Raw genomic sequence first — 20641 nt, 5'->3', positions numbered from 1 at the left:
ACGGCAGACGCTGCAGACTGATATCAAAAACTGACTTTTTCTTTCTTCTTAGCAGTAATGACAATAGTAATAAATGTCAATATCAGTGTTCCCATTCTCACGGTGTTTCCCTCTGCAGACAAAAGGTTTTTTTTTTTCCTGTCATGTGGAACATTGTGGTTGACCTTTCATGGTTGCTGGCTCTGCCAACGAGGCATGTTTCAGGTTCTATTCACCTTTTTTAGAACAGTGACCATGTGCTAAAAGCAGCCAACAGCATGACTAAGCCAGAACCGTCACAAAACCGTTTGGTGGGAGCTGAGGGTCAGTGTTTCACACTATGCAACTGTATGACCTTAATGCAGATTAACAACAAATGAAAAAGTGAACTGGTGTCAAAACTCTATCCACTTTTTCTGGCACCAATATTTCTCCATGTCTTTAAAATGACCCATCTAAGGAAGCTCCTTTATTTGAAAATATCTCCATTCTACCTCTTTCAATATATTTAGAATGGAGGAAAATGCAACTCACTGTTGACGAGGCACACGACAAAAATCAGAGAACAAATGGTATTCTGATTTATGGGTAGGCACTCATACCACAATATGGACCTGAATTCAGTAAAAATAAGACAATGGCAACAGAGATAATGTGATTTATCAATTTTTATTTTCAATTAGGCAGAGGTTGATTTGTTCACTAAAAGTCTGTGATCCGGCGGAAGGAGCCAGTGGTGGCGCAGGTGGCTCCCCAGTCACTGAACTTCCTGTACTCGCCAGGCCTCATGAAGTACTGGCGCCCCCTGTAGTTGGGGTGCTCATACAGGGTCCAGTAGCCATCCATGACGTTGCAGGAGTAGATGTCACGGCTACGGAAGCGATCCTGCACGGAGTCACAGTCGTCACTGAACTCCATCATCTGACCCTGGAAGTCAGGCCTCTCATAGATTCTCATACGGTAAGGCCCTCCACTGGTCTGCTGGGACAAAGGTGTGACAACAGATAAACACAGGTCAACCACCGGAGGGGCTGTTTGATCACCAACAGCAACCAGCTGGTTTAAATTGAGGCTGGAAGTTCAATTAACTTATCTAATATTGGCATTTGTAAAGCAAAGTAACTGTGCAAATTAGTGAAATCTGCATCAATTTGTTTTCACTTGTGGGCATGTTAAGCTCCGTTGAGACTAACTGTGACTGGAGGCATATATAAATAAACTTGATGAATAAACTGACAATTGTGACACAGACGTGTGTAAACACCAAAACAAATTAATCTCTAAACTTTGTGGAGAAAAAAAAAAGAGAAAGGAAAAAAAAAGTATGTGTCCAATCACTCCCTTTTTCTTTCAGTTCCCTGATACTCACATAGGAGAAGGTACGGCATGAGCGGATGGAGTCGTTGTAGCCCATCCAGCGCTGGTACTCGGGGTACTCTCCTCTGGTCAGCACATACTGGTAACCAGCGTAGTTAGGCCTCTCGTACAGCACCCAGCAGCCACTCTCCACCCGGATGGAGTTGCAGCGGCTGAAATGGGGATGCATGTCTGGGCAGTCCGAGTCGCACTCATAGGAGCGACCCTGGAAGTTCTTGTCCTCGTAAAACGTGATCTAGAGCCAGAAGCCAAAGGGATTAACTGTCTAGAATATCAACGCCACTGCACACGCCGTTTTGACAGCTATCCGCTGATTTCCAGGATTACACGAGAAAACAGTAAAAACCCGAATAACATTTTCAATACATGGCTATTCAGGGTCACTTACTCAACAGAGCTAATAAAAATAATTCAATTCAAATGTAGAAAAGGTACATTTAAATGTAGAAAATGCAGAATAACACTGCAGATAACTGTACAGTGCAATATTAAATATATCGGAAAGCTTGTTCTTTATCCACTATACTTTCATTTAAACAGAAAATGCTACCTTTCTCATCAACACTCCAAACTGCAAAACTATCTAAGTTTTTTCTACAGATTAGAAATATAATAATATATTTTACCATCTCCACCCAAAAAAGATAATTTATTTCTCACGAACCTTACTCATCCTGCACAGACAGCTGGAACCGGTTCCGTCAATGTAGTATCCGCTGCAGAGAGGCACTAGGCTATTTTATAAACCTCAATCAAAAGTGGTTGGATTAGACGTTTTGTTATTTTAATGAGCGGGGATTTGGCGCTTTTGCCATCCTGCCAAGGTCTTGATCCAGTCCATACAGATAAAAACCCTGATTCATCAATGCATACGGCCTAGCCCGGCACATTATTTGCCCTCTTCCCTTTTTACAGTATGTTGCCCACCAAAAGACATTTTATTCACTAATCCTGCAAGTGGGCTGTAATCAACAAGTCACAAATACATTTTTGGAGTCTGGAATTCCTCAGATCATCACAACCCTTTGCAGTCACTTGTGTTATATGATGGGTTGCACAAGGTGAAATAATGACAAAAAAAAATTCAAAGTCCATGTGCTGGTATGCTGCAGACAGACTGGTCAGCTGCAGATTGGTTTCTTTCTAAAACCATAGCAGTAAAAGATGATGGTGGTGATATTCGTGGGCAGTTTCTATTGACCCACACCTACTTTGTCTGACAACAGCACAAGTATGAAGTAGCCACTGCACCGGTTAGACTACAACAAACAATGCAAGTTAAGAAAAAAACAAGACATGAAAAGCTGCAAACATTAATGCGTCATTTTTAATACGATGCAGCTTTGCAAAACGTTTGGTTAAGTTATACAACTATGCTTTAGCAGTCAGCATTCTCTAATGATTTATTATTAAAGCTATTGTAATGATAAGAGTTCAAAAAGATAAATGCAGATGAGTTTGGTACTTGCTTTGACATTTTGATTTCAAATTTAACACCCAGGCCTGCTCCATGCAAATCACAGCCTTGTGGGTCTCTAAGTGAAACATGCTAAAGACTGCCTAAATGCAACATAGCATCTTCATCTAGCAACGTGTGGTTTCCCACGTCCACAGCTTTGATAGCAGCCATCATTCTGTGGGACTCTGCCAATACCGCCCACTGCAGATTCATTGGACAACCCAAGCCCATCACTTTACCTGGCAGGTGGACGAGATCCACACGGCTGACATACATGTCACATCAAATAAGTTATTCAGGAAAATAATAATAATTTTAAAAAAAGAGCAGTTACTGTACCAACAATCCCCCTATAGCTAAGAGAAAATTCTGTTGACATATTAGATTTTACACGTTTTACGTCTGTTTGAGTTACATTTTTGGCACGTCTAGGATAAACTACAATGAAGGGGAAAGTAGAGTCAGTTTTTATCATTGACATATGGTGACTGGTTTCGAACAGTGAGTCTCTGTGCTCTGAAACTTTCCTGCAGCTAGACCAGGGGTCGGCACCCTTTTGGATGTCCCGTGCCACTTTACAACAACAACAAAATCACAGACCCTAATGTCAGTTCATTTTCATTAATGAGCATTTCTCCATTTCCCTGTGTATTTGTGTACTGCTGCTGCTTGTCTCCCCGTCTAGATCGCCGTTTACTCTCGCCAAGCGCTACGCTGAATACCGACGCCATCTTTCAATGCAGGTGTCCGTAATGCGTCTTTACAGTTCTCGCGGAAAAGGACATTTCTTTGATCCTGTCTTTGTTAAGCCATCAGATATGACCTCCAAACTGCCGAGGAAAGCCTCCTTTATATCGGAGAATGGCTTCCCGTGTTTAGCGATGCACTGTACGACTTTATAGCTGCCCTCTGTAGCTTGGTTTTGGGCGGCACATCGGGTTGTAAACACGCTGCTTTGCTTCCCGTACTGGGTGGGCCGCTGCCCGCTCCATTGATTCAGCTTCATCGGCCTTTGACGTTTCTCCCGGGCCTCGTTTCAAAATGACGTTTTTTAACATTGAAGTTCGACACGCAAAATTTTAGCACACATTTTCGCAGCAGAGCACACAGCTCGGTCCCTTCGTGAAATAAACCCGAATTCGTTTGTCCAAGTTGGCTGAAAGAGGCGAATATTAGGCGATGTTGCTTCTGCCATGTCAGCAGTTCTTGACATGAAGCAGAAAAGAAAAGGGAAGAAAGCTAGCCAGCTAGCCAGCCATGCTAAGTCATCACTACCGCTGTAATGACTCTGCGCGAATCAGGGGGAGGGGGGGGATGATTGGCCATGTCGCTTGTGTGCGCTCTCTTGCTGTCAAAAGCAATATATATATATATATATATATATATATATATATATATATATATATATATATATATATATATATATATCAATTACAAAATTATCCGTTAAAGTCAACATTAAGTTAACTATTACCGTTAAAATGTGTTTAAAAGAAAAGTATTGTGGCGCGCTGGCGTGGAAGGGGCCGAGAGGCAAAGCTCCCGTGTGCCAAACGCCGCACGATCCCGGAAGTGCTCATTTTGCACACGGCAATTGGTTGCCGAACTATGGCGTCCCCCGACGTCACTATTAAATCACTAGTCTGAGTCACGGTTCCACAATCGGTCGGTTAATAAAATGGTCGTCTACTCATAACGTTAGTTAGGCTAGCTAATCCCCCAACAATCTACACATTCGTGTTGTATGAGTTAGCGCTCGATGACGTTAGCTGAGGGGGTAAAAATAGTTTGCTAGCTAACATTAGCTAACGTTAGCTTGAAATAAGATTTAACTGACCAGGCAGTTGAAGGGCATCGTCGATCTCGCACCACCTTTTATGTTTCCCCTCTCTGTCATGGTCAACGTCTGCCGCCATGTTAAAAAGGCAGTCGTGTTGCTGCCACAGCTCCACCGACACCTCTTCTTCTTGTCTCGTCCACGTCTTCCCCGCCATGTTTTTGGTTGTTTTCTTCTTCTTCTTCGCTTTTTACTGGCGGATAGCAAACATTTTTTTTTATTCTTCTTCCTCGGTTTTAACGGCGGTCGGCATTTGGTTTTATTGTAAACTCATTGGCAGTTGACGATCCACGCGAACGGTTGCGTCACTGCACGGCCCCGACAAAATCAAACCATTTTGAAACGGTCCGGTAGGTCGCCAACAGCTTCCAGACTGGAGCGGGACAGGACAAGGCCGTCTTTCTTTGACCATCTCTCGTTATAGGACTGTTAAAACTGACAGACTCGCGATTTTGTGACGATTCCTTCCAAGATTATTCTGCGACTGTAAAATTAGTCGGGAGTTCCGTCGGGGACTTAACATCGGGGTAAAAGTCGACTAATGTACATGGGGCATTAGTCCGAGTCGCACCCCCAAACAAACAGCACAAAAATAATCAAAACATGAACACAACATCACTAAAAACACTATTTAACGCGAACGTTAACAGTCCCATCAGCCCTTGCGCTATTTATTTTACATTTAATTTGCCCCGCGTGCCCATAGGTTGTCGATCCCTGACATAGGCGATGATTTTAGAGAAAAGTACTAAATAAAATAGGTAAGAGTTAAAAAAAACCCAACAAATCGACATTTTTTATTTTATTTTATTTCTTACATTTTTTTGTTTCTGACGTGGGCAATACGGTGGCGCAGTGGTTAGCGCGGTCGCCTCACACAAAGAAGGTCCTGGGTTCGAACCCCGGGGTTGTCCAAACTTGGGGGTCGTCCCAGGTGGTCCTCTGTGTGGAATTCGCACGTTCTCCCCGTGTCTGCTTGAGTTTCCTCCTGGTGCTCCGGTTTCCTCACACGGTCCAAAACACATGTAGGTCAGGTGAATCGGCCGTACTAAATTGTCCCTGTGTGTGTGTGTGTGTGTGTGTGTGTGTGTGTGTGTGTGTGTGTGTGTGTGTGTGTGTGTGTGTGTGTGTGTGTGTGTGTGGGCGCGCAGGCGCTCTGTGATAGCATGGCGGCCTGTCCAGAGTGTCTCCCCGCCTGCCCCCCAACAACTGCTGGGATAGGCTCCAGCATCCCTGCGACCCTGAAGCGGTCTAGATAATGGATGGATGGTTTCTCACGCGGAAATGAGTGACACAGCTAATTTCAAAGACAGAAGTGTTTTCTGAAAATTATCACATAGCCCTTATATAACATGCAATGATATAATGATATATGACATGGTAGTTAAGAGAGCACGTTCTAACTAAAGCTTAACCTACTACTACTACTACTGGCTGCTCCCGTTAGGGGGCGCCACAGCGGATCATCTGTTTCCACCTCTTCCTGTCCTCTGCATCTTCCTCTATCACGCCAGCCACCTGCATGTCCTCCATCACCACATCCATAAACCTCCTCTTTGGTCTTCCTCTTTTCCTCTCCCCTGGTAGCTCCATATTCAGTATCCTTCTCCCAATACACCCAGCGTCTCTCCTCCACACATGCCCAAGCCATCTCAATCTTGCCTAAAACTAGCTTGAAAAATCCTACTAACACAACTTTTACTTTTTTTTAAACCCCTACCCCGAGTCCTCACAGCTAACTTGCACTCTTGTATGTGGTTAAATGTAGAAACAGGGCGCTCAGGCCCTCAAGTTGGAGGTCGACCCAATGGTCGATGTACGCTTTGATGGTTTCTAGCCTCTTATGCAAGTCGCCTTGGACAAAAGCGTCCGCTAAATGAATAGATGTAAACGTAAAACCCAAGATTAGGTTTTAAATCCAAATCGCCTGCTGTGCCGTTTGTATTACTTGATCATTACATCATTCATTTCGTGATTTTTTTTACATCCATCTCTTGGTTGCAATTTTTTTATTTCATTATTTTCTCTGCCCTTAAGCGTTTTAAGTTTTCATTACTCACTCTATAGCACATTGACACTGCCTTTTGATTGTCTTTTTTTATTTTTTACTTGTGATCGTTTCGTCTGTTTCTTTCTAATGTACGGCATTTTGAGCTGCATTTCATATATGACAGCATGCTGAGTTGTGCTTTTGTAAGGACCAGATGAAGTGTTTGGCCTTTTTTTTTTTGCAATAGTGAGTAACTGTTCTGCTGGGGTAGAAAGAAAATCTGAGAGAATTGACATAATTGTAGGTGCAGCAAGGACATTTCTGGGTGTTGTGGGAGTTTCTGGAGGTGTGCAGCAGCTGCAGACAGGCTTTTTAGTCACTCAGAAACCTGTGAAATAACTAGTTTAATGGAGAAGAGGTTTTTTTTGTTTTTAAGTAAACAGACATTCAGACCCTCTCCATTCCAGTTGGTGGCGGTAATGTACCAAATTGTTGTTTGCCAACCGCCAATAAACCTAAAAAGAATTTCTTCCATGATAATTATATTACTACTATTGCTGTAGTTTGTTGTTGTTGCCACTGTTATCCGACAAGAGGCGCTCCTGAGGCGGAAAGCGCGCCATCCAGCATCCGTGTTTCAGGCGAGATGGTCATGGCGGAAGGAACCGCTGTCTTGCGGAGAAATCGCCCAGGAACTAAATCCCAGGTAAAATCATTCAGACATCGTTTATTAACACGTGTGCGTCACATGTTAACACGATGCTCATTTGGGCGCAATCTTGATCTGCTCCGCGACACAGTTTAACGACGCAACCCACGCAGGTTAGCGCGGAAGTCGGCTACGGCCAGCGGCTTGGGTAGCCGGGTGTCCCGCAGCTGAGGTACGTGTGTGGGATAACTGCGCTTCTGTTGGTCGACAGCGGAAACGTGAACGACCCGACTTATCTGCGGCGTGCGTCACCCCGCGCCAGGTTAGTTGGGCCAGCTAATAGAAACGTTCACCCCGGACCGCAGGCTCGAATCCCGTTCAGAACCTTTGCCCCGTTTCTCTCTTCGCCCTGTTCGTCTCTGCTGCCCTGTCCAATAATGGCGTAAAATGTTAAAATAGAATAAAAGTTCACATTTTTTTGCGCTGCGTTGAATTACGAGGAGCAACAGCAGCGAGTCCGCCTCCACGTTGGCGCCGGTTACGGCTGTCAGCGACGGCGGACCCGCTCAGCATCACTTCTTCTAACGGGCTCACAAATAAGCCCGCAGTTACTGACTAATTAATGTCTTGATGCCTGCTCAATGATCCAGCTAAGAGGGCTGAATCGGTTCATCTGGATACGCCGTTTGTTGACGGACGCGTTTCATCACTCAACAAAAGTGACATCTTCCGTCTGAAAGCGTTTGACTTGAACTGTAGACTGAAGACGTCACCGCCTAGCCGGGTGATGAAACGTGTCACCAGTAAACGTCGTATCCAGATGAACCGATTCTGCCTCCTTTGACGCAGCTGTTAATGTTTCAGCGATCAGACATTCGCCCAACACGGGAACTGGAAAGTAAGTCTTTTGAGCTGTTGGCTGACCGCCATGTGTCTGTATGTGACGTCAGGATTTCTGCAACTGGCCGGATGAGCCGTTTGACGACATGGACAGCACGCTGGCCGTGCAGCAGGTAAGACTGCGCGCGGTGTTTAGCGCCACGCCCCTTTGTTAACACTGCAGCATTAAGTTACACTTGTGGATAATCCGCACTCCGGTTTAAAACCACCCGAGGTGCACTGTCACACAGTTAAACCACCTACAAAGGTAATGCGAGATAAATTGTGGCCACATGCTCCCAAGTATAAATAAGGACCGTTGTTCCAAGCTGCATCTCTCTGCTGCGCCCCCCAGTGGCTAAAACCAATGGTTCCCAACCTTGGGTCTCCTGAGGCCAACTGGACTACAAAGTTTCTGTATTCCAGTGGTTTAATCAGGGAGTATTTCATTACATTCGCAGCGGTTAAATGCATTTAACTGCTTTGCAGAATGGACAGTGCTGATTTTCAGTCACCTGTTAGGTATGGTATCCCAGCCGCCAAACAGGAGGGTTTCAGACCTGGAACATGTGAATGTAATTATCTACCCGGCAGCGTAGACAACCAGCAGGACATTCAGGATGACAGACTTTCATGTTACGCAGTAACGCACAGCAGTGGTGTCGCTACTGGCTTCTGTAGTGGGTCTGTTGGCCATCGTTGTGTTATAAACCTAATGCGTTGATTCCAGCTTGTAGAATAGGCTGTGACACCACTGTGTTGTCATTGAGGTTTTGTCTTTGTTTCTCCTTAGTATATCCAGCAGAGCATCCGGACGGACTGCACAGACATCGACAAAATTTTAGCGTCTCCGGAGGGGCAGGATGAAGGAGTCTGGAAGTATGAACATCTTAGGTAGTCACCGGTTTTAATCTTGTTTTCTTTTATAAAAAAACAAAACAACACTTTTTTTCTGGCACCAGGGTAAGGTTAAGGTTTCTTTTTGATTCCTGGAAAACTAACAGTAAACTGTAGACAACACATGGACTAAAACAACTTGGAACTCAGGTCATAGTACTCAAACCAGAAGGTTACTGGTAATTCTTCAAAGTTTAACTTTAAATAAGTCAAAGCAGTTCTCTTGACTGAGTGATATATTCCCCGGATCACTAACTATGATCTCTCCCCAAATACATTTTTTGCCACACTTTTATATTTTTAAAGCGCAAATGGTTATTTTTATGTATAGCTACATTACATCTTCATTAAAGCTACAGTCCTGTAGATGTTCGATTTCATTGACTCAGTGACACTTACGGTAATTTCGTTGGTGTTGCGATTCCTGTTTTGTTTTACAGGCAATTTTGTTTGGAGTTGAACGGCTTGGCGGCCAAACTACAGGTATGCAAACTCAGCCCTCTTGTTTTACACTTGAATCAACATCTCCAGTTTCCTAACTTGAAATGAACCCATCACAAGTCATTCTGCATGACTTAACCCAGATGTAGGCCCAGGTTCGCGTAGCAATGCATGCCCTTAAGTTTAGCCTACGGCCATCTGGTGCCCATTTTTGCGAACAAAGCATCTAGCATTTGTGCATGTGGAAAAGGGTACATTTGCAAAAGTTTTTTTTTTACATCACTAATTACTCTAGTATAAAAATATTATTATTGCAAGATGTTGCAAAACCTGATGACGAATCGAAGAAGTTATAAACAATACAGTGGCATGACGACTGAAAACAACGATGTTTCACATTCAAAATTGAATTCAAATTGCCGTGACATTAACTAGTTTCAATGGCAGTGTGTACTATTCTACAATATACAATGTGTATGGATATTGTCGTTGGTTTCTGTCGTTATACAACTGTATTGTTTATCAGGGTGGGGATACCTGCAGTCAGTTTAGACTGAAGAGGTCACTTAGATGAGTGATGAAACGTATCTGTCAATAAACGTTGTGTCCAGATGAACCGATTCAACTTCCTTTGATTTTCTTACCTGGATTATTGAGCATGCAAAAAGACATCCATCCATTATCCAAACTGCTTATCGTTACTTAGGGTCACGGGGATGCTGGAGCCTATCCCAGCAGGCATTGGGCGGCAGGCGGGGAGACACCCTGTACAGGCCGCCAGTGCATCACAGGGCCGACACATACACATTCACACCTAGGGACAATTTAGTAGTTTAGCCGGTTCACCTGACCTACATGTCTTTGAACTGTGGGAGGAAACCCACGTAGACACGGAGAGAACATGCAAACTCCACACAGAGGACATGCCCTCACACAGATTTCACACATATATGGCCATGCTACCATCTGGTGCCTGATCTAGACAGCTGTAATATAATGGATTGCATCGATGAGCGGAAAAGGTAGGACTGCAGGTAAATCGTTGGCTGCTCAAGAGTGATGTCACCGAAACTTGGAAAAACTAAACCCCCCCCCCCTCACCAATAATTGAATGGGGGAGATAAAGATCAATATTAAGCAGCATCTCTCTGATCATAGAAAACGTAAGACATCAGGCAAGTTATTTATTTGAGTATGTTTTTGCATGCTCAATAATCCCGGCAAGAAAATCCCTGAAAGTTGGATCAGTTCATCTGGACACGTTTGAGAGGAAAGTTTCATCGCTCATCTAAGTGACATCTTCAGTCTCGACTGACTGCAGGTATCCCCACCCTTATAAACAATACAGTGGCATAACAACTTAGTTTCAGTGGCCATGTGTACTATTCACAGAGGGTTGGAAAATAGTTGTAATCGTAAGATGGCGACAGATGTACTCTCAGCCCCCCCCCCCCCGGTTCAGGGATGGTCGCTCCCTCTTCACATCGCCTGAGAGACATATATTGGGCTATACAAATAAAACTGACTTGTCATTGTACAATTGTTTGGTTACAATGACATTTGTTTTCTGCATTGAACCAATCATAATGGAAGGAGCAGTGGGCAGCTGCAGTGCCCCGGGGACCAACTCCAGATCTTTCCATTGCTCTGGTCAGGGGCAGGAGTATAACCCTAACATGCATGTCTTTGATGGTGGGAGGAAACCGGAGCATCCAGAGGAAACCCACGCGGACACAGAGAGAACATGCAAACTCCACACAGGAAGGACCTGGGACGGCCTGAGGTTCAAACCCAGGACCTTCTTGCTGGAGGCAACAGTGCTAACCACTGGGCCACCTTGCTGCTTTTTTTTTTTTCTCCAACAAAGAATATACACATTGTATATTGTAGAATAGTACACGTTGCCATTGAAACTCTAGTTAATGGCCACGGCAACTTGCATACGAAACAGATCGTTGGTTTTGGTCGTAATGCCAATGTATTGTGTATAAGGGTGTGGATATCTGCAGTCAGTTGAGACTGAAGAGGTCAATTAGATGAGTGACGATACGTTTCTCTCTCAATAAACGTTGTGTCCAGACGAACTGATTCAACTTTGTGACTTTCCTTGAGTAGCTAAAATTGTCCAGTTTGTCCATTACTTACTGATCTGTTTTAAATTCCTGTGCTGTATCGATCCATAGGTAGAGTGCCACCAAGATACCTGCACACAGATGACCGCAACAGGGCAGTGGATGTTCCTCTGTTCTGCTCACAAGATTCCTAAAGAGGTACCTACTAATACAAAGATTTAAGACATACATTTATGACCGAGATCTGGTTTCAATTACTCGTGTCTGAAGTACAAAGAAACCGGGGCTCTACGATGTTACTGATCTAATTACACTCGCACAAAGTCTTGCAAGTAAAAACAATTTTTTTGTTAAACTTGAAATGAAGTGGAGTGATGAGGGCTATTTTAGATGCATGCACTTAAATTTCTTTCCTGTGCCCTTCAATTTGCCAATTTAGGATCACATGTGCTCCTCAGTGGGGCTGGGGAGTCTGAAGTCTGGTTAAAGATTTAGAGAAGTGGAGCTGAGGACATTTTATGTGTTCAAGATGTCCACCACTCGTAGGGTCCAACATATCTACCTATCTATCGATCGCTATATAATATATAATCAATTTGGAACAGTCTGTTGTGTTTGCTACAACTGTCTTGTGTTTGCAACTTTAACATTGCTTGCCATCTTCAGTGAATAGACTGTAAAAAATTTAAAAATTAAACTTAGGTCCTATATGTTAGGCTTGTATATGTGCATAATCTGACCCCCCCCCCCCCCGGAAGTACCCGGATGATTAATGTGTAACTTTAATACCCAGCCAATAAATTAATTAGCATAGTTCTATCTGACCATCTGACTCTTAACTTGAGGAAACATTTTTGAAGGTCTTCCTTGTTTGTACCAATGACGATGTTCTCTCAGGCTCAAATATAGGTTGTTTTTTTCCCCCCACATCAGTGCCCGGCCATCGACTACACCAGACACATTTTGGATGGCGCTGCATACCTACTCAACAGTAACAAGTACTTCCCTAGCCGGTAAAAGGAGCCAAATGCTTTCTGTCTCACAAAAACATGGCATACTCACCCACTGTTTGAATTGCATTCATTTGTAATGCATAAGACTATATTCTCTTGATTAACGCTTAAACCTTTTTTTTTCTGGCTTGGAGATGATCAGCTGAATGCCTGGTCAACCTATTTGAATCAAATTCTCGTTTAAACGCTGGTCTATGTGCTTGAAGTGATCGCTCTGTGTTGTGCTACAGGGTCAGCATTAAGGAATCCTCAGTAGCCAAGCTGGCTTCAGTCTGTCGGCGAGTCTACAGAATATTCTCACATGCCTACTTCCACCACCGCCAGATTTTTGACATGTATGAGGTAATTATCTCTAGTATTTGCCCCATTTCAGTAGAATATTTCAGAATTAAAATTGGCAAGAGTTCCTAGGTAGCTACGACCTACTTCAACTCCTAACTCTTCTCTATAGATTTGTCTGCCCCACTCCCTATAAAAGGGCATTGAAAAATAACATGTTTATTATATTTAAAAATGAGTTATTACCATATTTTTGTAGACATAGACAGAGGGACCGAGCTGGGAAGGATGTGCAGCAGGTTAGGGTGATCAAGGATAGAGATGGAAATGAGCCGACAAGTGAGGAGAGTGTGCTGAGAAGGTGGAAGGAGTGCTTTGAGGGGCTGACGAATGAAGAAAATGAGAGCGAGAGACGGTTGGATGATGTGGGGATAGTGAATAAGGAAGTGCGGTAGATCAGCAAGGAGGAAGTAAGGGCAGCTAGGATGAAGAGTGGAAAGGCAGTTGGTCCCGATGACATACTTGTGGAGGCATGGAAATGTTTAAGAGAGATGGCAGTGGAGTTTTTAACTAGATTGTTTAACACAATTGTGGAAAGTGAGCGGATGCCTGAGGCGTGGAGAAGCAGCATACTGGTACCGATTTTCAAGAATAAGGGCGATGTGCAGAACTGTAGCAACTAGAGGTATAAAGTTGATCAGCCACAGCATGAAGAGATGGGAAAGAGTAACAAAAGCTAGGTTAAGAGGAGAGGTGACGATTAGCGAGCAGCAGTATGGTTTCATGCCATGAAAGAGCGCCACAGATGTGATGTTTGCTTTGAGAATGTTGATGGAGAAGTATGGAGAAGGCCAGGAGTTACATTGTGGATTTAGAGAAAGCAGATGACAGGGTACCGAGAGGTGTGGTATTGTATGAGGAAGTCGGGAGTGGCAGAGAAGTATGTAAGGGTGGTGCAGGATATGTATGAGGGCAGTGTGACAGTGGTGAGGTGTGCGGTTGGAACGACAGATGGGTTTAAGGTGGAGGTGGGATTACATCAAGGTTTGGCTTTTGAGCCCTTTCTTGTTTGCAATGGTGATGGACAGGTTGATGGACGAAATCAGGCAGGAGTCTCCGTGGACTATGATGTTTGCGGATGACATTGTGATCTGTAGCAAGAATAGGGTGCAGGTTGAGGAGAGCTTGGAGAGGTGGAAGTATGCACTGGAGAGAAGAGGAATGAAAGTCAGTAGGAGAATACAAGACAGAATACATACTATGTGTGAATGAGAGGGATGACAGTGGAATGGTGAGGATGCAAGGAGTATAGGTGACAAAGGCATATGAGTTTAAATACTTGGGGTCAACTAACTAAAGTAAGAGTGTGGAAGAAGAGAGTGCAGGCATGGTGGAGTGGGTGGAGAAGAGTATCAGGAGTGATGTGTGACAGAAGGGTACCAGCAAGAGTTAAAGGGAAAAGGTTTACAAGATGGTTGTGAGACCAGCTATGTTATATGGTTTGGAGACAGTGGCACTGACGAAAAGACAGGAGGTGGAGCTGGAGGTGGCAGAGTTGAAGATGCTAAGATTTTCATTGGGCGTGACGAAGGACAAGATTAGGAACGAGTACATTAGAGGGACCGCTCAGGTTGGACAGTTTGGAGACAAAGCAAGAGAGGCAAGATTGAGATGTGGCTTGGACATGTGTGGAGAGATGCTGGGAATATTGGGAGAAGGATGCTGCATATGGAGCTGCCAGGGAAGAGGAAACGAGGAAGGCCAAAGAGGAGGTTTGTGCATGTGGTGAGGGAAGACATGTAGGTGGGCTGGTGTGACAGAGGAAGATGCAGAGGACAGGAAAAAATGGAAATAGATGAGCTGCTGTGGCGACCCCTGATGGGAGCAGCCAAAAGTAGTAGTAGTAGTTGTTATTACTATTTTTTTTGTCTGCTAGTAGTACCAGGACAAAATTCAGCACATTAATTGCATAGTGAATAAAATGGTACTTGTCACATACTTATCAAAATATAAGTACCAATGATGGCATAGCTCATAGTATTCTTTTTCACTGTATTCCTCTTTCAGATGTGTGCAGGTTTTTCCATGTTTTTTCTTCTTGAAATGAATTACACATTTTCTCTCCCCTCTCTCCAGAACGAAACCTTCCTGTGCCATCGGTTCACACGGTTTGTCATTAAGTACAATCTCATAGCCAAGGACAACTTGATAGTGCCCATCATGGTGGATGAGACGGAGGCTGACACAGAGGTGGAGGGCGAAGCCTGAGGACCCCGACATTTCTTCCTTTTCTCTCTCACGCATACACACAATAACCCCACTGGTTGACTAACACTCAACTCCGTTTTGTTTTCCACATTAGCATAAAAATGTTTCTAAGGCAGCAGAAACAAAGCGGAATAGGGTGAAAGTGCCTTTAAATCAACCCTGGTCTCCGGTGATTTCATATTTCCAAGCTGACATTAACTGCTAAGGATCATGCTGATGTGGGCACACATGCTTTTAAATATCGGGACAGCGGGGAAGTTTGCTTCTGCCCCTCGCCTCTCTGTAGAGAAGCTTCTGTTTGGCTTAGTTACTGCTGTAACACAATATTTATATTGGTATTAAGATATCTGTTTCATCAAGTGTTCACGAGTAGTTTGTGCGGGGGAGTTGGGGCGGGTGTGCTCCTGTGCCCCAGTTATGTAAATACTCGGAAGACAAGTACAATACCGCTTGGCACTGGTTGAGATTACTTGAACACTTGTTTATTGTTGTATGTGATGCAAATTAGGGGTTTATGGACTTCCTTCTAATAAGAGCTTATACATATTATGTGAGGAATTTTTTTTGGGTTCTGTGACTGATTTATGTCAATTGTTGAGCACTGCCGTAGTATTTTTTTAATTAAGGAATTGGATTCCATATTCATGTTAAGAAATTAACTCAAATGACACTGTATTTTCTGTTACTTCCATCCTTGGGGGATATGCATTTGCATTTTCTTATTAAAATAGCAGATGCTTGGGGGGCGTCCGGGTGGCGTGGCAGTCTATTCTGCTGCCTACCAACACAGGGATCGCCAGTTCGAATCCCCGTGTTACCTCCGGCTTGGTTGGGCGTCTCTACAGACACAGTTGGCCGTGTCTGCAGGTGGGAAGCCAGATGTGGGTATGTGTCCTGGTTGCCTGTTCGGGGGAACTGGGGGTTATAGCGTGATCGTTCCACGCGCTATGTCCCCCTGGTGAAACTCCTCACTGTCAGGTGAAAGAAGCGGCTGGTGACTCCACATGTACCAGAGGAGACTTGTGGTAGTCTGCAGCCCTCCACAGATCACAGGGAGTAAGGCAGTGACCAGGGCGGCTCAGAAGAGTCAGGTAATTGGCCGGATATAATTGGGGGGGTGGGGACCCCCACCCCAAAAAAATATATATATATCAGATGCTTAATATTTACAACCGTCTCACATGTATTTCCAAAACAAATCTGACATTTTGTCATTTCCTGGTCTATGAAGTGCCCTACCACTGTAATAACATCACAATGTGTGAAAGATTAATCTTTGTCGGGGAGTTTAGTTTTAAAATCCCCCCCCCCCCCCATTTTTCTCCCCAATTCTATCCGGCCAATTACCTGACTCTTCTGAGCCGTCCCGGTCGCTTCTCCACCCCCTCTGCCGAGCCGGGGAGGGCTGCAGACTACCACATGCCTCGTCTGATACATGTGGAGTCACCAGCTGCTTGTTTTCCCCCGACATAGGAGTTTCGCCAGGGGGACGTAGCGCATGGGAGGCTCACACTATTCCCCCCAGTTCCCTCTGCCCCGACCAGAGGAGGCGCTAGTGTAGGGACTAGGACACATCCGGCTTCCCACCCACAGACAAGTGTGCGCGCGTAGGGACGCCCAACCAAGACGGAGGTAATTTGAACGGGGATTCCCATGTTGGTAGGCAACGGACTAGACTGCTATGCTTCCTGGACACCCCATCTTATCTTTTGTAGGGTAATGTGTTAACTGCCTTGGTTTGAAAAAAAAAAAGTTTATAATGGATTCCTTGGACACAAACTCAGGTGTAGTAAAACATGTTATATACTTTTCTCAAGTTCTAGATAAATGTTGAGTTGTAGTTTTCCAGCTGCTGCTTAGCAGTCTTCACAGGACGCAATTCAGCTTTATTAAATTGAGCTCTACTTCTCCACCAAATGAAGTCTTTATTTGCATTTAAGTGTCCCTTTTAACTGAACTTGCTGAAGTAAAACAGATTTGTTGTCGCTACTATAAAAAGTAGTCATTGGACAGTGTTTACTGACCCTTGTCCCCAGTTGTAACCGGACAATTACCCCACTCTTCCGAGCCGTCCCAGTCGCTGATCCAGGGAGGGCTGCAGACCACCATACGCCTCCTTCAAAACAAAACTAGCCAGTACAAAGTACCAACCAAAATCACCCAGGAGTACTTATTTTTCATTTAAAGTAATCACATATTTACAGATCAAACAGGATGTTAATTTTCTTTTAAAGAAATCCTATTCATTGTAATTATGTGTTCATGAGTCACGTAGTACTAAGATGCGGAGATCAGCTTTAGACATTTGTCCTCTTCCGGCTCCCCTCCCGAATAGACCGCTGGTCCTGTAATATTTCTCTATCCAGCATCTCTCTGCCATCCACTTCAACAGTAATACCCATCTTTTCCAGTGTGGGTGCTGCCTTGCTAAGTGTTTGGAAAGTCTGTCCCCTTGTCCATGGATTTTTGATTATTACCAACATGTCTGGTTCCAGACGCACCATGACTACCACCAAGGCATTGCACTAATTTACAGGCGCTGGATGGCAGCGATTTTAAATTGTTTTAAAAATAGTATTACAGTAGTTAAAATGTTTGGTGTCAGTTTCTTGACAGACACACCAATATATATATAATGTATTAATATCTCAATTGGGTATTTATCTTGACAGAATATAGAGTTTAAAAACCAGCAGTCATTTTGACCACCCATGGTCATTTTAGGTAGGGGTGAAATCCCGGTCGTCCTGCAAAGCCTCTAAATGAGTCAAGGAAATGGATCACGGGACCCAGAAAAACCACACAAGGCTGGCTAGAAGGGCGTCAACAAAGAGCAATGACTGGAACTGCCGATAAACACAACACTATTCGGTAAAGGTTTTGTTTGATCCACATTCTGCTTTGCAAACGTAATTACGCATGTGCTCAGAATCACACAGTATTATACACCCCCCGTTGATGAAAAGATAACACTGATGCTAAGGGCTATTCATCAACTGATTTATTTCACACAGAAAAAGTCACCAAAAAACACTAGTGCTTTCAAAAACAAAAAACGTAGAGTAGGACCTGTCTATGCAGTTGTGGCCAACCTGCTGTAATGATAGTTAAAAAAAAATATTTTTTTTAAAATTTGGGATTACCAATAGTTAAAAGAAACAGCAATGGAATAAAACATGAAGAAAAAAAAAGCCAACGGAACTGTGCTCGTCACTGGCCTAAACCATTCAGTGTTCCTGCATGGAAGTTAACGGCGGCCACTGCGGCTGAATCTGGGTTTCCAATAGACAGGGGCCGGGAAACCTTGATGCATTGGGAAGAACAGCGGCTCCTACAAGAGAGTAATTATTGTAATGTTATGGACCGGCAGGTAAAAACAGTGGAATGTATTCACAATGCGAGACAAACAAAAAAACAACAACAAAAAAAAAAGGGGGGGGAAGAATGGCAGCTAAGCACTGGCAATTCATTTTCCATGGTCCTAACATGTTTAATAAACTCAATGTCACCATCCATTATCCAAGCCACTTACCCTACTCAGGGTTGTAGGTGCTGGAGCCTATCCCAGCAGTCATTGGGCGGCAGGCAGGGAAACACCCTGGACAGGCCGCCAGGCCATCACAGGGGCGACACATTCACACCTAAGGGCAATCTAGTATGGCTGATTCACCTGACCTACATGTCTTTTGGACTGTGGACAATGTCATCAATTCAGTTTATTTTTTTAGTCAACAAAATATCCACCCAACCCAAATCACACCACACAAACTGCTCATACCTCTTTCACACTGGCCAAAAAACCCGCGGATGTTAGTGGGTTTTTTGGCCAGTGTGAAAGGGGTACAAGTTAGATGAGAAGTCAAATTTATTTATAGAGCACATTTAAAAACAACTCCATTCATCCATCCATTAGCTGAACCGCTTATCCTGCGCTCTCAGGGTCACGGGGATGCTGGAGCCTATCCCAGCAGTCATTGGGCGGTAGGCGGGGAGACACCCTGGACAGGCCGCCAGTGCATCACAGGGCCAACACACACATTCATACCTAGGGACAATTTAGTACGGCCAACTCACTTGACTTGCATGTCTTTGGACTGGGAGGAAACCGGATGCCCCAGAGGAAACCCACATAGACACGGGCAGAACATGCAAACTACACACAGAGGACGACCTGGGATGACCCACCAAGGTTTGGACTTCCCCGGGGCTCGAACCCAGGATCTTCTGGCTGTGAGGTGACCACGCTAACCACGCCGCATATATAAATATATATAAAAATAAAACCACTCATGTTGACCAAAGTAGGTAGCTAAAACACCAATAAATACAAGAAACTCCCAACATGGACAACAAGGCACATAGTTCGTAGGCATGAACAAACAACACATGGACATAGGCACAAACCAAAAAAGAATAAAAGTTTTGAACCAGGACTTAAGTCAATGGAGGGAACACATCTTATAGGAAACCATACTTTTTCAGGTTCTTGCGGAGAGACGATGGGTCCTCCATGAGTATACACCTGACTCTGAGTGTACACATGATGATGATAATATGGCTGTCCCAGAGGTTCCACAAACTGCTATGACAAAACCACAGAAAATGGCTAACAGTAGCTGCACTATCCCAAATTTAACACTTAACTCATCTATACTTGTGCACTATCAAACTTCAAGGCTTTTGGAGTAAGTATGTCTCTTCATGGAAATATATGTAATCACAGTATAAAAGTTCCATTATTGTAAAAAAAAAATAAAAAAAAAAAGGCTCGTTTTTCAGGGCTTTCAATCACATTATCCTGCAATGATAACATAACTGACAGAAATGTCCCTGGGGTGCATTCAGAGCTTGGTAAAACTGCTTTCTCCTTTTGTGCACCTTGGACATAGAATGGGCTGCAAAATACCATTGCCTTAGAAGCACTCCCTTCTTTGAATGGTTTTTTAAAAGGTGTTTTACAAAATTCCCCCAAGGAAGCATGTTGCCGTTTTACATAATGTCTGAGTCGAGATGGTCTGTTATGAATATCGCTTGTATGTCCCTCTTTTACCATTTCACCTGTGCAGGTTTTTTGTATTTTATGTGTTCCATCATATGCGATTGTGTAAGTGAAACTGCTTGGTGTCTGTCAGGTTAAAGTAAAGCTGGGGAGTCTCTAGTGTCAGAGTAATGTAAAGTACACTACATGGCCAAAAGTATGTGGACACTCAAACGTCACACCCATATGTTTATTCCATTTTGTGAAGGGCTCACTGCATCGGTGGAATATGGTCTCAATCAAAAATGTAAAATGTGGGGCGTCCGGGTGGCGCAGCCGTCTATTCCGTTGCCTACCAACATGGGGAACACCGGTTCGAATCGCCACATTGCCTCCGGCTTGGTCGGGCATCCCTACACACAATTGGCCGTGTCTGCGGGTGGGAAGCCGGATGTGGGTATGTGTCCTGGTCGCTGCACTGGCGCCTCCCTCTGGTTGGTCGGGGCACCCGTTCAGGGGGGAG

General features: G+C 44.1%; 2 protein-coding genes across 3 annotated transcripts; one reads left to right on the top strand and one right to left on the bottom strand.

Moving 5' to 3' along the window:
• Window positions 1-681: 681 nt before the first annotated feature.
• LOC130131541 (gamma-crystallin M2-like) lies at window positions 682-7104 on the bottom strand. Of its 2 annotated transcripts, none has more exons than XM_056301269.1 (3): window positions 7096-7104; window positions 1349-1591; window positions 682-957 (listed from the first exon to the last, which is right to left on the bottom strand). In XM_056301269.1, the coding sequence occupies exons 1-3, from the start codon at window positions 7102-7104 to the stop codon at window positions 682-684; spliced, it is 528 nt and encodes a 175-aa protein (XP_056157244.1). The 2 variants fall into 2 exon arrangements, with proteins under 2 accessions (XP_056157244.1, XP_056157245.1); XM_056301270.1 differs by lacking the exon at window positions 7096-7104 and adding an exon at window positions 2021-2029.
• A 184-nt stretch (window positions 7105-7288) lies between these two features.
• LOC130131534 (MOB-like protein phocein) lies at window positions 7289-17048 on the top strand. The gene is made up of 8 exons (XM_056301254.1): window positions 7289-7348; window positions 8242-8304; window positions 8964-9064; window positions 9508-9550; window positions 11692-11778; window positions 12514-12593; window positions 12824-12935; window positions 15009-17048. Exons 1-8 carry the CDS (start codon window positions 7289-7291, stop codon window positions 15138-15140), a joined length of 678 nt encoding a protein of 225 aa, XP_056157229.1. The 3' UTR covers window positions 15141-17048.
• Window positions 17049-20641: the final 3593 nt, after the last annotated feature.

This window comes from Lampris incognitus, chromosome 21 (assembly GCF_029633865.1).
Source record: "Lampris incognitus isolate fLamInc1 chromosome 21, fLamInc1.hap2, whole genome shotgun sequence".
NCBI classification, from domain to species: domain Eukaryota; kingdom Metazoa; phylum Chordata; class Actinopteri; order Lampriformes; family Lampridae; genus Lampris; species Lampris incognitus.
This window is presented reverse-complemented; position numbering and strand designations above follow the sequence as displayed.